General features: G+C 40.9%; 1 protein-coding gene across 1 annotated transcript; it reads left to right on the plus strand.

Moving 5' to 3' along the window:
- The first annotated feature begins 4,558 nt into the window (after positions 1–4,558).
- hsd3b1 (hydroxy-delta-5-steroid dehydrogenase, 3 beta- and steroid delta-isomerase 1) lies at positions 4,559–12,258 on the plus strand. Its single transcript, XM_088353413.1, has 3 exons — positions 4,559–4,749; positions 8,511–8,675; positions 9,769–12,258. The coding sequence occupies exons 1-3, from the start codon at positions 4,593–4,595 to the stop codon at positions 10,572–10,574; spliced, it is 1,128 nt and encodes a 375-aa protein (XP_088209539.1). The 5' UTR covers positions 4,559–4,592; the 3' UTR covers positions 10,575–12,258.
- The last annotated feature ends 1,843 nt before the right edge of the window (positions 12,259–14,101 follow it).

Genomic DNA, 14,101 nt, shown 5'->3' on the forward strand with positions numbered 1-14,101 from the left:
TGCCGGCTCCTCCCATGGGCGTGCCAGGAAAGCTCCCACGTGGGGTCCACCCCCTCGCCTCGATGTCTGGAAAAACTCGAAACAGCAGGGCGTTTATCAAAACAATGCCTGCCGTCCTTCGTCAGAGTCCTGTTATCAAAATTCCCCAGCCAAAACATTCCGCATTTGGAACAGCATGACCTGAAGCCCACTCAGTGAAAATCTTCATTGCACTCAATAAATGTAACTAGTATTTAATCGTATCAAATCCTTTACAGTAAAATGTAATTACAAAGTTCTCAGGTTACGAAGTACCACTGTCGATATATGGAGTCTAAAATGGCCGACTTCCTGTTTCTTTTCAACTATTGCTTACTTGGAGTCTAATTTAGCTACAGGCACTAAAAGACTGATTATTCCGTGGATCGGACTCCCAGAAACAAATTTACAACAAATGAATTCTACTCCGGATAAATTTGAATGCGGTCATGCGCCAAAGAAATGAAAAAATGTTCCGTTGGCATCAACAAGTAGCCCGAGGAAACACAAGTGGCATAATCATTCTCCCTTTTTGGGGAAAAGGCTCATTCGTGCCGCATTTTAAACACGTTACGGGCAAAATGTGAGGTTTGGTCATGAGTTTTGATACAAAAGAATGGTGTTTGTGTCAAAAGCCTTGGTTTCCTGATGCTAGCTAGCTAAACGTTAGCATTAAAATTTCAACAATTTTAGGTTAACAAGTGTAATTGGTGTTGGGAACATTACTTTTATAAAGTAATTAGGTATTTATAGTTTTATTTTGTCTGGCTTTTGTGTTCAAATCCTACACGTCCCGTTAGTAATGATCCACTTTTTTAGAATGTGCTCAGTTCCTCCCCGAAAGACTACAATTCCAAATACGCCATTTACAGGACGTGACGTCATTCTATATTGGCGGAAGTTCAACAGTGGAAAAAGACGTAAGCTTCCAATTTTACTCCCCTTACTTTTTATTTGAATTGTATGAGGCGCTCTTAAAGTTCTACCGTGTTATGGTCAATGATTACAAATGTTACTGAGTAGAGTTTTAAAAAGAAATACAATAGATTTAGTGTTAAAGTTAAAAGATAGCTAGCAGAAAGAGCTACAGCTAAAAAAATAACAAGTCGGAGTGAGGACCTAACAAGAGGGGGGAGTAATAATAATAATACTAATTGTATTCAATATGATTAATATTATAATACCATAAAGTTTAGATATCTGTGCTTATGAACAAAACATTTCTTTAAAAAGAAGCTTCTATTTTGGTAAATATGTCGTTCGGAAATGTCCGGCCGGAAATGATTCAGAAAACAAGCTCTCATTCACAGGTGTCAAACAGGCGGCCCGCGGGCCGGATCAGGCCCGCTAAGGGATTGAATCCGGCCCGCGAGACGACACTCAGAGAAGCGCAAGAGAAAAACGAGCTGCAGGTTGAAATATGTCCACTTTATGTTGCCAAAGCCAGGTGCCTCTCAAAAAGACACTGTACAAGTATTCATTTCTCTCTCTCTCTCTCTCTTTTCCACCCCTTTTGTCCCACTCTGTCTCTGTCTCTTTCACTCTCTGTGTCTCTCTTTTTCTCTTTCTTTGTTGCTCTTTGTCTCTTTCTCTCTCTGTGTCTTTTAAACTCTTTTGTTCTAGCTTCCTTTTTTCCTTTTCTCGCTTCTCTCTTTCTCTCTTCCTACCCTTTGCGCTTTCTTTTCTCTATTCTCTCCTTGTGTCTTTCTATTTCTCTTTGGATTTCTTTCTTTCTCTCCCTTTTTTCCCTCTCACGACTTTTTATCTAATTTGTTTCTCACCCTCTCTCCCTCTCTCTCTTCCTCTTTCTCTTATTTCTTTATCTCTCATCCCCTAAGAGAATGTTTGTTCTATTGTGTGCCCCCCGAGTTCAAATGAGTTTGCCACCCCTGCTCTAATTGAACTTGAGCGCCATTGTTCCACATCGTAGTGTTCTCTTTGTTTTTGTTTTCCAAATTCCTGAAACCCCCAAAATGAGCCATTTCAAAAGGTCACAAATTAAGATGAAGATAAAACAACATGTTAGACGCCGTTTAACCCTGGGGTGGCAGTATCTCAGGAGGTCGTCACAAATGATTGAAAAGTGAAGCGCTCTTAGCTTGAGGCGCGCAATCGGAACGCAGCGCTTCGTCCTTCGCCTTGAGATAAGAGCGTGGACATGGCCAAGGACTCTAAGCGTCCTTGGCCATTTTGTTTTTATTGAGGAGGAAAAAAACAAAAAACATTTTGGCCCCCCCAAAAAAATTCTCCTGAAAATACCAGTCTCGTTAGTCGGCAGTCGAACACATTGTTCTTTCTTTCTTTCTTTAATTGTTATTTATGTCTTTATTTAACTGTTCTTTATTTATTTCTTACTTTCTTTTATTGATCGTCCTTTCTTTTTTTCTTTCTTCCTTTCGTCCTGTCTTCCTCCCTTCCTTCCTTCCTTTCCTTCTCCCTGTCTTTCTCTCTTCCTTCCTTCCTTTTCTTTCTTTCTTTCTTTCTTTCTTTCTTTCTTTCTTTCTTTCTTTCTTTCTTTCTGTTTGTCTGTCCATCTGTATGTCTTTCTTTTGTCCTCTCTTTCATTCTCTTTTCCTTCCATCTTTTATTTCTTTCTCTCTTCCTTTTTCCTTCCTTCCTTCTTCCTTCCTTCCTTCTTCCTTCGTCCTTCCTTCTTCCTTCCTTCTTCCTTTTGTCCTCTCTTTCATTCACTTTTCCTTCCATCTTTTATTTCTTTCTCTCTTCCTTTTGTCCATTCTTTCTCCATTCCTTCCTTTCTTCCTTCCTCCCTCCTTTCTCTCTTCCTTTTGTTCTCTCTTTCATTCTCTTTTGCTTCAATCTTTTATTTCTTTCTCTCATCCTTTCGTCCGTTCTTTTTTCTCTCTTCCTTCAGCCCTGTCTTTCTTCTTTCTTTCTTAGTCCTCTCTCGCTCTTTTTCTCTCTTTCTTCCTTCCATCCTGCAGCCCTTTGAGACTCTTTGTGATTAAAGGCGTCACAAATAAACATGACTTGTCTTGACTTCTTTTAATGGCTGATGATGGAATAGGATGGGATAGACTAGAATAGAATAGAATAAGTAAGAAAAGAATGACAAAAGAATCAGAATAAAATAGAATTAGAATAGAATTAGAATTAGAATTGTCCTTGATAACAACATAGTGTACATTCTACATTGTCTACAACAGGGGGGGTGGAAACCTAGGGGCTCGCAGACCAGACATGGCTCCATTTTTGACTGAATAATTTTGGGTGGGGGTCACACCCTAGGAAAAAAAATCTAACAGGGGGGCAGACTCGTAGATTAAAGAGAAAGAGAGAAAGGAGAGAGTGAGGGCAGAAAAGGAATGAAAGAAAGAGGGACATAAAAAAGAGAGGGGGAACAAGAGAGAGAGAAAAACACGGAGAAAGAAGGAACAACAGAGGGGAGAACACGAGAGAAGATTTGAGAAAAAAAGAGAGGCGGGAAGAAATAAAGACAAAAATAAATTGAAAAAATGAGAGAAAAAGAATAAGAGAAGAAATGAGAGAAAAAAGACAAAGAAGGAGTGAGTGTGAGAAAGTGAGAAGGAAAGAGTGTGAAAAAGAAATAGAAAAAGAGAGAGAGAGAGAGAGAGATGGAAAAAGGGGGAGACAGAGAGAGCACAACAGAGAAGAGAACACAAGAAAAGATGTGAGGAAAAAAAGAGAGGGAAAGATAGGCAGAAAGAAATAAAGACAAAAAGAAATTGAAAAAGACTGTGTGACAAGAGAAAGAGAAAAAGAATGAGAGAAGAAATGAGAGAAAAAGGGACAAAGACGGGGAAAAAGAGTGAGTTTGAGAAAGTGAGAAAGAAAGTGGGAAAAAATGAAAAAGAGAGAGTGAGATAGAAAAAGGGGGGAGACAGAGGGTAGTTGGGGAAACAAAAAGAAAAAAGATGGAAAGCAAAGAAAAAGATAGAAGAAAGAGAGCGCGATAAAGAAAGAAGGTGAGAAAAAAGAATGAGAGAGCGAGAGAAAAGTGAGAGGAAGAGAGTAATTAGGAAACAAAAAGGAAAAAGAGCGAAAGAAAAAATAAAAACAGAGAGAGAGAGTGATAAAGAGAGGAAGTGGGAAAAAAGAAAGAGAGAGTGAGAGAAAAGACAGAGAGAAAGCAATCTAGTTCCGGTTGCTTTGCAAGTGACGCCTGGCTTTGGTGACATCAAACAGACACATTTGAAAGTGCAGCTCATTTTTCTCTTGTGCTTCTCTAGGCATCATCTTGTGGGCCAGATTAAAACCTTTAGCGTGCCCGATCTGTCATAGATTGATAAAATTCTTTGAGGGGGAATTTATTCCTGTCAGGCGGGCCAGATGAAGAAGGACGACACGTGGCCCGCGGGCCGTAGTTTGCCCACCCCTGATCCCGCTCCAAACCCTGAACCTCAAACGGCCTCCGAGTCTATTTTCTTTCCGGATCCTTGGCATGGGGGCCGCGCAGGGCACAGCCCCTCCCCTCCTCCTGTGGTCTTATAAAAGCAGTGGGAGTCTCCCCCCCCCTGTTGCCGCTTCTTCTCCTCCTCCTCCCGGATCTCCGCTCCTTCTTCGTTCCTCCGTGCTCTCCTAAAAAAGGATCCCGGATGTCGTCCCTGGACGGTGAGGTGTGCTTGGTGACGGGGGCCTGCGGTTTTCTGGGGAAGACCCTGATCAGGATGCTCTTGGAGCAGGAGAAACACATCCACGAGATACGACTCCTGGACGTCAATGTTCCACCGGAGCTGATGGAAAGTCTAGAAGGTGAGAAACTTTTTGGTTTTGTTGGCCCGGAGATATTGGGCGCCGCCGGGCTGTACCTGCCCAAGACACACCACAGGAAACTACCACCCGTGCACTCAAGGGATCCGACCACTCTAATGTTCGAGCAAGGAGATTTTAGATTCAGGATTTTGGGGGGTGCTCTACCTCTTGAGATACTGCCACCCCAGGGTTAAACAGGGTCTAAAACAGGGGTGTCAAACTCATTTGAACTCGGGGGGCCACACCATAGAACAAACATTCTGTCGGGGGCCGGACTAGTAGATTCAAGAGAAAGAAAAAGAGAGATCAAGAAATAAGAGAAAATGGGAGGGAAAAGGAGAAAGGGTGGGACAGAGAAAGAGAGGGAGAGAGCGTGAGAAACAAAAGATAGAAAGTCATGAGAGATGGGGAAAAGAAAGGGAGAGGAAGAAAGAAATCCAAAGAGAGATAGAAAGACAGAAGGAGAAAAAAGAGAATAAAAGAGCAAAGGGTATGAAGAGAGAAAGAGAAAAAGAAAAGGAAAAAAGGAAGTTAGAGCAAAAGAAGTTAAAAAGACACAGAAAAGAGACAAAGAGTAACAAAGAAAGAGAAAAAGAGAGACATAGAGAGTGAAAAAGACAGAGTGGGAGAAAAGGAGTGGAAAAGAGAGAGAGAGAGAAAAATACAAGTACAGTGTCTTTGTTCGAGGCACCTTTCTTTGGCAGCATCAAGTGGACATGTTTCAACCTGCAGCTTGTTTTTCTCTTGCGCTTCTCTGAGTGTTGTCTCGCGGGCCGGATTCAATCCCTTAGCGGGCCTGATCCGGCCCGCGGGCCGCCTGTTTGGTCAAAAATATCGTTTTGTCTTAATTCTTCTAAAAAACTACAAAAATAATACTACACTATTACTATGGTACAAAAAATACTGTTACAGAAATATCTCAACATAAATACTACAGTACTACAGTAATGTTCAAAATACTACAAAGATTCTAGAATGGACAGACTTACAAAATACTTCGACAGAATTGCTACGACAGAACTACTAAAAAATACAACTACAGTATTACTACAAAATACTATAGATATACTAAAAAATACTACAAAATGCTACAAAATAAAACTACAGTAATACGATAGAAATACTACAGAAATATTACAAATGAGTGTATCATCGGGCAGCACATAGTACTAGAAATACATTGTCCCCTTTGTGTGTCTGCAACAAAAGTACTAGCAAATTCAAAAGAAGCGCTTGAAAATGAATGGTAAATAATCTGCTTTACATAGTACTTTTCAAGTGATTGTACTTCACGCTTACCCATTCACACACACTCTCACACGCCTACATTCTTATTGGAAGCATCAAAGGACATTCTCACATTATACTCCAAAGAGCCGGGAATCGACCCTGCAACCCCTCAGTCCTGAGGCGAATCCTCTACCTCTTGAGATACTGCCACCCCAAGGTTAAACAGGGTCTAACATATTGTTTTATCTTAATTCTGCTAAGACAGAAACTAGAAAAATAATACAAAATAATGTTACAGTATTATGATGATACAAAAATACTGTTACAATAATATTACAACAGAAATACTGCAGTGCTACAGTAATAGTCAGTCTTGTTCCACGGACATGCTGAGGAGATCATTTCTTCCTCATGCCATGAGGCTCTTTAACTCCACCCGGGGGAGTAAAAGCCCATATTAAACCAACCCCCACATTTGCATATTACCCTATTTCTATTACAGTGTGTATACTATTTAAATACTCTATAGCAAAACGTTATATTGGGTACTTTTGTATTCTATATCTTTTATTTTATTACTTTATTTTTCAACAGAAGGATACTGCTGGAAGTGGGAATTTCCCTACGGGGATGAATCAAATATCTATTTAATATTCAAAATGACTTAAGAAATACTACAAAGGTACTAGAATGGTCATACTTCAAAATACTTCTACAGAATACGACAGAAATACTTAAAAATACAACTACAGTATTACTACAAAATACTATAGGTATACTACTGTAGAGATACTACAAAATGCTACAAAATAAAATTACAGTTCTCTGTAGAATTTTTATTTTACTTTGGCAACTGTTTTAGACATTGTGAAAGAGTTGTAAATGTCTGACTTCTCTTACCAGGAGTCAATCCATGATTTGTGAACACTTGCGCGTAATATCGATGCATAAAAATGGATCCCGAGTGCTCTGATTTAAATACAGACTAAAACAGTGTACATATTAATGATGGAAATTTCATTGGCTGTCTAATAATACAATCAATATTTGAATCGGTCACTAAAAAATTTTGAAGCTGAAGCTGGTCATGGTGGGTTTTTTTTAATACAGGTTCTCAAGGACCATAAAAAAAAGCTTGCAATTGGCCAAGATGGCTGCCAATCAAAATGTGAGTGGTTAATGGCCATAATGTCACAAGCCAGGAACGGAGACAGGACCCAATAGCGTTCGTTTTGCTCAGTTTTTATGATCCGATGATCGTCGTCACGGGTAATAGATTGCAGGAACGCAGAAGTGGCACTTCCGTGTCGAGCGAGGGTCGTCGTTGACAGCGAGAAAACAGGTCGATGGCCAGGTCGGAGGAGCAAGGGCAGTAACGAGTCTAGAAACGAGGTCGGCAACAGGTATCAGGCAGGAAACAGGGCAAAACAGGTCGATGGGCGGGACGGCAAAACAAGGCAGAAACGTGCCCAGAAATAGGTCGGCAACAGGTATCAGGCAGGAAAATATGGCAGGATAATGTCGGAGGGTACAAAAGCTTGCCTAGCTCAGAGCATAGGTTTGCAGACGGTCTGACACTGGTAACAGGGAGCCGGGGGGTTTAAAAAGTGGCAGGGAGCCAATCAGTGACCAGGGCTATTGGCACCTCGCATCAGTAATCATGACACATATTAAAAATCATCTTGACAAGTTTGTATATTTTTGAAGGGAAGTTATGAAGTCAAACAGGCAAATTACAAATAAGATCTTCAAACAAAGCAGGAATGCTTTTAGGCGGATTTTTTTAAAAAAAATAATCTGTCGGCATTATCGTGTGTTTTGGGGGGAATCCTATCATGAGGGGAAGCTATGCGATCTTTCTAGTTTTGAGGTATCTTGTTTCATGAAAAAAAAGCTTGCAATTGGACAAGAGGGCTGCCGATCAAAATGTTCGAGGTTCATGGCCATATTGGAAATCATCTGACAAGTTTGTGTATTTTTGAAGGGAAGTTATGAAGTCAAACAGACATATTACGACAAAGATCTTCAAACAAGGCAGGAATGCTTTGAGGCGGATTTTTTTTTTAAAATCTGTCAGCATTATCGTGTGTTTTGGGGGGAATTGCAATGTGATCTTTCTAGTTTTACAATATTGTGGGGTCTAAATAGACCTCTTACATGTTGGAGAGCCATTTACAAGTTGGCTAACGCTAAGAAAGATACACCAGGCATTCGACTTATTACAAGTCTGGGGGCCCTTCCCCCCTCAAACTATTTTATTTAAGTAGGACAGAGACAAAGAAAGAAAAAGAAACGCCCCTTCGGCGGTACCAATATTTGAAACAGAGAAATGTGATACCATCTGGTTAGAAATACACACCTTTGAGGAAATATTTTAAGCCTACTTTACAGGTATCTTATTTCAGACTAATGGTGATGTTTCTGTCACGAGTACATTTTTGAGTTGAAGACACGATCCCAGAGATGTTCCTCTTATGGATTTCTCCACACTGACACTGGTCTGCAACGATTTCTCCTCTCGGGAATTCCAGAAATCGGAGGCGAGGTGAAGCTGATGGCGCTAGAGGGCGACATCCGGGACGGGGACTTTGTGAGGAAAGCTTGTAGGGGGGCCACGTTGCTCTTCCACATGGCCTCCATCATTGACGTGGTCGATGCCGTGGAGCCCGAGGAGATCCATGGCGTCAACGTCAAAGGTAAAGATCGCTTCGTTCCTATTCGCTGGAAATGATTGCCCCCCCGAGATGCCCCGCCCCCTTTGATATTCAGAATTATCTTTATTCTCATTGATGCATCGTAAAGAGATTAGACACAGAAATCGATTTATTAAGATTTATTTTAATTTATAATCATTTTTTCACAGTTTCGTGCAATATTATATATTTCTTTACAGTTTCATTAATAATAAATAAACATACAACGGACTAGTAGATTAAAGGGAAAGAAAAACAGGGATAAAGAAATAAGAGAAAGAGGGAGGGAAAAGGAGAGAAGGCAGGGCAAAGAAAGAGAGAGAAGGGGAGCGCGTGAGAAACAAAAGATAAAAAGTCATGAGGGGGAAAGAAAGGGAGAGGAAGAAAGAAATCCAAAGAGAAATACGAAGACAGAAGGAGAGAAAAAAGGAAAGAAAGCGCAAAGGGTAGGAAGAGAGAAAGAGAAAAGGAAAAAAGGAAGTTAGAGCAAAAGAGGTTAAAAGACACAGAGAGAGAAAGAGAGAAAGAGCAACAAAGGAAGAGAAAAAGAGAGACACAGAGAGTGAAAGAGACAGAGAGTTGGAGAAAAGGGGTGGATAAGAAAGAAAGAGAGAGAGAGGGAGTGAGAGAGCGTGAAAAACAAAAAAGATAAAAAGTTGTGAGAGAGGGAGGAAAAGAAGGGGAGCAGAAGAAAGAAATCCAAAGAGAAATAGAAAGACAGAAGGAGAAAAGGTAAAAAGGAAGTTAGAGCGAAAGAGGGTAAAAGACACAGAGAGAGAAAGAGAGAAAGAGCAACAAAGGAAGAGAAAAAGAGAGACACAGAGAGTGAAAGAGACAGAGTGGGAGAAAAGGGGTGGAAAAAGAAAGAGAGAGAGAGAGAGAGAGAAATAAATACAAGTACAGTGTCTTTGCACCTGGCTTTGGCAAAATCAAGTGGACATATTTCAACCTGCAGCTTGTTTTTCTCTTGCGCTTCTCTGAGTGTTGTCTCGCGGGCCGGATTCAATCCCTTAGCGAGCCTGATCCGGCCCGCGGGCCGCCTGTTCGAGACCTGAGCTTTGCGCAGATGGCGGGTTAAAGTCTGCTGCCGTTCCAGGGACGGAGAACCTCCTGGAGGCCTGCGTCCAGGAGAACGTGGTCTCCTTGGTCTACACCAGCACGGTGGAGGTGACGGGCCCCAACCCGGAAGGCGAGCCGGTCGTGGACGGGACCGAAGACCTGGCCTACCGCTCCTCCCTGGCGTCCTCCTACAGCAAAACCAAGAAGGAGGCCGAAGACCTGGTCCTGGCCTACGACGGCCGGGAACTGACCACCGGGGGGCGCTTGGCCACCTGCGCCCTCCGCCCCATGTACATTTACGGCGAGGACTGCCGCTTCCTCCTGGGCCACATGGCGGACGCCGTGCAGAACGGGGACGTCCTCTACCGGATGTCCCGGCCCGAGGCCAAAGTCAACCCGGTCTACGTGGGGAACGTGGCGGTCGCCCACCTCCAGGCCGCTCGCTGCCTCGGAGACCCCGAGCGTCGGGCGGGGGCGTCCGGCAACTTCTACTTCGTGTCGGACGACACGCCTCACCTCAGCTACTCGGATTTCAACTACGTCCTGATGTCCCCGTTGGGCTTCTCCATCCAGGATCGGATGAGGGTTCCCCTGCCGCTCTTCTACCTGGTGTGTTTCTTCCTGGAGACGGCCTGTCGGATGCTGAGGCCTTTCGGTCGGGTGGTGCCGCCCGTCAACCGACATCTCCTCACCTTGCTCAACACGCCCTTCACCTTCTCCTACGACAAGGCCAAGCGACAGCTGGGATACGCGCCCCGGTACACTTGGCAGCAGGCGCGTAGCAACACGACGCGCTGGCTGGCCCGGCAGCTGCCCAAACAACGGGAGAAATTGAGGGGCTGAGGCTGAGGCGCACCTGGGACCAACGATAAACATGTCATGGTTTGGTGCCTGCAGCAATCTTCCCTCTAAGCTGCGTGTGCCCAGAGCTTTTCCGCGCACAAGAAAATCTAGCCGACTCACAAAAATCAGGGCTCAAAATTGCTAATCAAGAAGCCAATGAAGTCAAAGTGACAGTGCATGAAGGTCAAAATACACGGGTTCCCCCGACGTTGTGTCCTAAATGCGGTATTTTGAAGTCGAGTCGAAGTAAAACGAGGTTGAGTAAAGTCAGTAGAGTTTTTCGAGAACCGGCTTCTTCGGCTCGGCTCACGAACGGCTCTTCAGGTTGTTTTTCCTTCTTTCATCCCTACACGACCAAATATGATGTAAAGTTGTGCACAAAATGACTTAGAAGAAGGGGGAAAATAGAGGAAAAAAAGGAAAAAAATACCGAAATGAAAAAGTAGTGAAAAGCTGAGAAAAAAAGAAACAAAAGGAAGAGAAAAAAGAAGGGAAAATTCAGAAAAAAAAACAGAAAAAAAGAAAGAAACAAAAGAAAAAAGGAAATAGAGAACCAAAAGAAAAAAGTCACAGCTAGGAAATCAACGGTCGCAGAAGTGGATTGAAATCCAAACAAAATAGTGGTAAACATCAAGCAATCAGGCCAAAAATAAAACAGGATCAAACGCAGGCAAATTAACAGACTAGGCATTTCACAGAGTTTAACAGGAGTCTTGCAGAAGTTTCACAGACGCTCAGACAACTAACGGCTCAAAGGACCGCGTTTAAGTACTCCCAAGGAGCAATCAGTCAACACGTCTCAGCCGGTGTCCATGGTCCGGCCAATTGGGCGCTGTGGCAACCGCGACAGAACCCAGTGCCACCTGGCTGGGACCAACTGGGCACCATGGCAACCGTGACAATGATAGGTCGTACAGCAGCGTCCATTTCTTCCCCCCCCCAAAAAAACCCTCAAAATATAGCCATTAGTAGCTAAACCCTGCTAACAAAAGTAACTACACCCTTAAGTGAAAGTTCATGAAATTCAATATTCGGTGTGGCCACCATGATTCTGCATGATTCCTCCTGCCACTGAAATGCTATTCTGCTCCTCCATGATGACACGACTGAGCTGGGGGATATTGGAGATCTTGTGCTTCTCCACCTTCCGTTTGAAGATGCCACAAAGATGTTCTATTGGGTTTAGACCTGGAGACATGCTTGGCCAGTCCATCCCCTTTACTCTTAGCCCCTTTAAAAGAGCGTTGGTCATCTCAGAGGTGTATTTAGGGCGCTAGCCCCAAACCATGACATGCTCGTACTTCTCACATGGATGCCGCCACACATGCTTAAAACCATCTGAGCCACATCGATTCGTCTTTGTCTCGTCAGACCACAGGATATGTTTCCACTAAGCCTTTGCTGCCAGACTTCTCTGTGATGTTTCTTCACTGCTTCTTCACTGCTGTTCTAATTAACGTTGTAATAAAATTGCTTAAAAAACCTTCTGTTTTATGCAATGAGAAGAAGAGCAGCAAAGCGGCCATCTTTGTATCACGCTTGAAGCCTGAGGCCTCCCTCCTGGTCAAAGAAAAAGAGAGTTGTGGTTAAATGCTTTAGAGTGAAAAGATTGGACCGAGGCACTCATCAAAAATGCTGTGGTTTGCAACGCACAAGTAAGAGAAATTAAATGTTTATGATTGTTGCTATCGGGTCCTTATTACCTATTATATTAACACATTTTTTGGTTCTTTTTCCTTAGCTTCAGCTAACTGTTAGCGTGTAGCCTGAATGCCAACGCTAGCCTTGTAAAGATTGCAGGGGCAAGAGTAAGAACAGGCACGCATTGCAAACAAACATTGCGCCCTACACAATCCAAGTCATATATTACATACATGTAATTATTCGCGTATATAATGTTGTTTTTTTGTGAGAAATATGTCTTGGTGGAATTCAGCCGACAAAAAAGCAGTTTTTTCTTTTTTTCTTTAGATTTTTTTTCTTTTTCTCCCTCTTTTTCTTTTCCTTTTTCTTGAGTTTTAATGTTGTTTTGTTTGTCATGTTTCGTTTTTCTTTTATTTTTAATATTCTTTTATTTTCTTTTTTACTGTTTGTCTTATTCTTTTTATTTTCCATTTTCTTTTTTGTCATAGTTTTCTTTACTTTTTTATGTTTATTTTTGTTTTTGTTTTCCTTTTTTCCTTGAGTTTCAATTTTTCTCTCTTTTCTTGTTCCTCTTTTTTTTCTCTTTTCGTTATTATTGGTCTTTTTATTTCATTTTTATATATTTTGGGGGGGAATTTTACCCTTTATCTTATTTTTGATTTTTCTCTTTTCTTTTTTTCTTTTTCAACCCTTGTTTTCTTTTGGGGTTTTTTTGGTTGCTATTTTTTTCGTTTAACTTTTGTTTTTAAGTTTTACTTTTGGTCTTTTTTTATTTTTATTTTTTCATTTCCCTTTTCTTGAGTTTCAATATTTCTTTTTTTTCTTTTTTTATGCTTTTATTTTTATTTCTAAGTTCTTATCTTTTTTACTGTTTGTCTTATTCTTTTCATTTTCCCTTTTCTTTTCTGTTCACTTTTCTTTTCTGTCGTAGTTCTCTTTACTTATTTATGTCTCTATTTTCTTTTTTTTACTTTTTCCTTGAGTTTTACGTTTTCCTCTAATTTTTTTTCTTGTCTTTTTTTGTCTTTTCTTTTTTTATTGGTCTTTTTATTTCATTTTTATTTCTTTTTGGGGGGAATTTTACCCTTTGTCTTATTTTTGATTTTTGATATTTATCTTCTTTTTTTTTCTTTTTCAACCCTTGTTTTCTTTCATTTTTTAGGTTTCTATTTTTTTCGTTTAACTTGTTTTTGAGTTTTAATTTTGGTCTTATTTCTTTTTTAATTTTTCTTTTCCCTTTTCTTGAGTTTCAATGTTTCTTTTTTCTTCTTTCTTTTTTGCATTTTTTCTTTTGTTTTTATTTATATTTTCTTTTCTTTTTTACTGTGTGTCTTATTCTTTTCATTTGACCTTTTCTTTGTTGTTTACTTATCTTTTTTTGTCAAAGTTTTCTTTTATGTCTCTTTTTTCTTACTTTTGTTTTCCTTTTTTCCTTGAGTTTCACTTTTTCTCTTCTTTCTTTTTCTCGTCTCTTTTTGTCTTTTTTTTGGGGGGGGTTACACTTTGTCTTATTTTTTATTTGTATATTTCTCTTTTCTTTTTCAAACCTTGTTTTCTTTTATTTTTTAGGTTTGTATTTTTTCGTTTCACTTTGTTTTTGAGTTTTACTTCCGGTCTTATTTCTTTTTTAATTTTTCTTCTTTCTTTTCTTTTTTTGTGAGACCCCAGGTCCATAGATAAATGCTGACTCACTACTCTGTTATTTAAAGAAAAATGTATAAAGTGACATAGCACTTATTTGTTTTTTTATCCAGTCATTTAAACAAATCTCAAATCTCACACGTGGGCGCCATATTGTTTGTTTACGCATGAAGCGACCTATCATCCGCCATTCCGCGCGCATGCGCACGGACGCGCGTCGCGATGCCTTAAGAAACCCCCCA

Source organism: Urocampus carinirostris, chromosome 14, assembly GCF_059441175.1.
Source record: "Urocampus carinirostris isolate Australia breed hairy pipefish chromosome 14, RoL_Ucar_1.0, whole genome shotgun sequence".
Classification (NCBI taxonomy): domain Eukaryota; kingdom Metazoa; phylum Chordata; class Actinopteri; order Syngnathiformes; family Syngnathidae; genus Urocampus; species Urocampus carinirostris.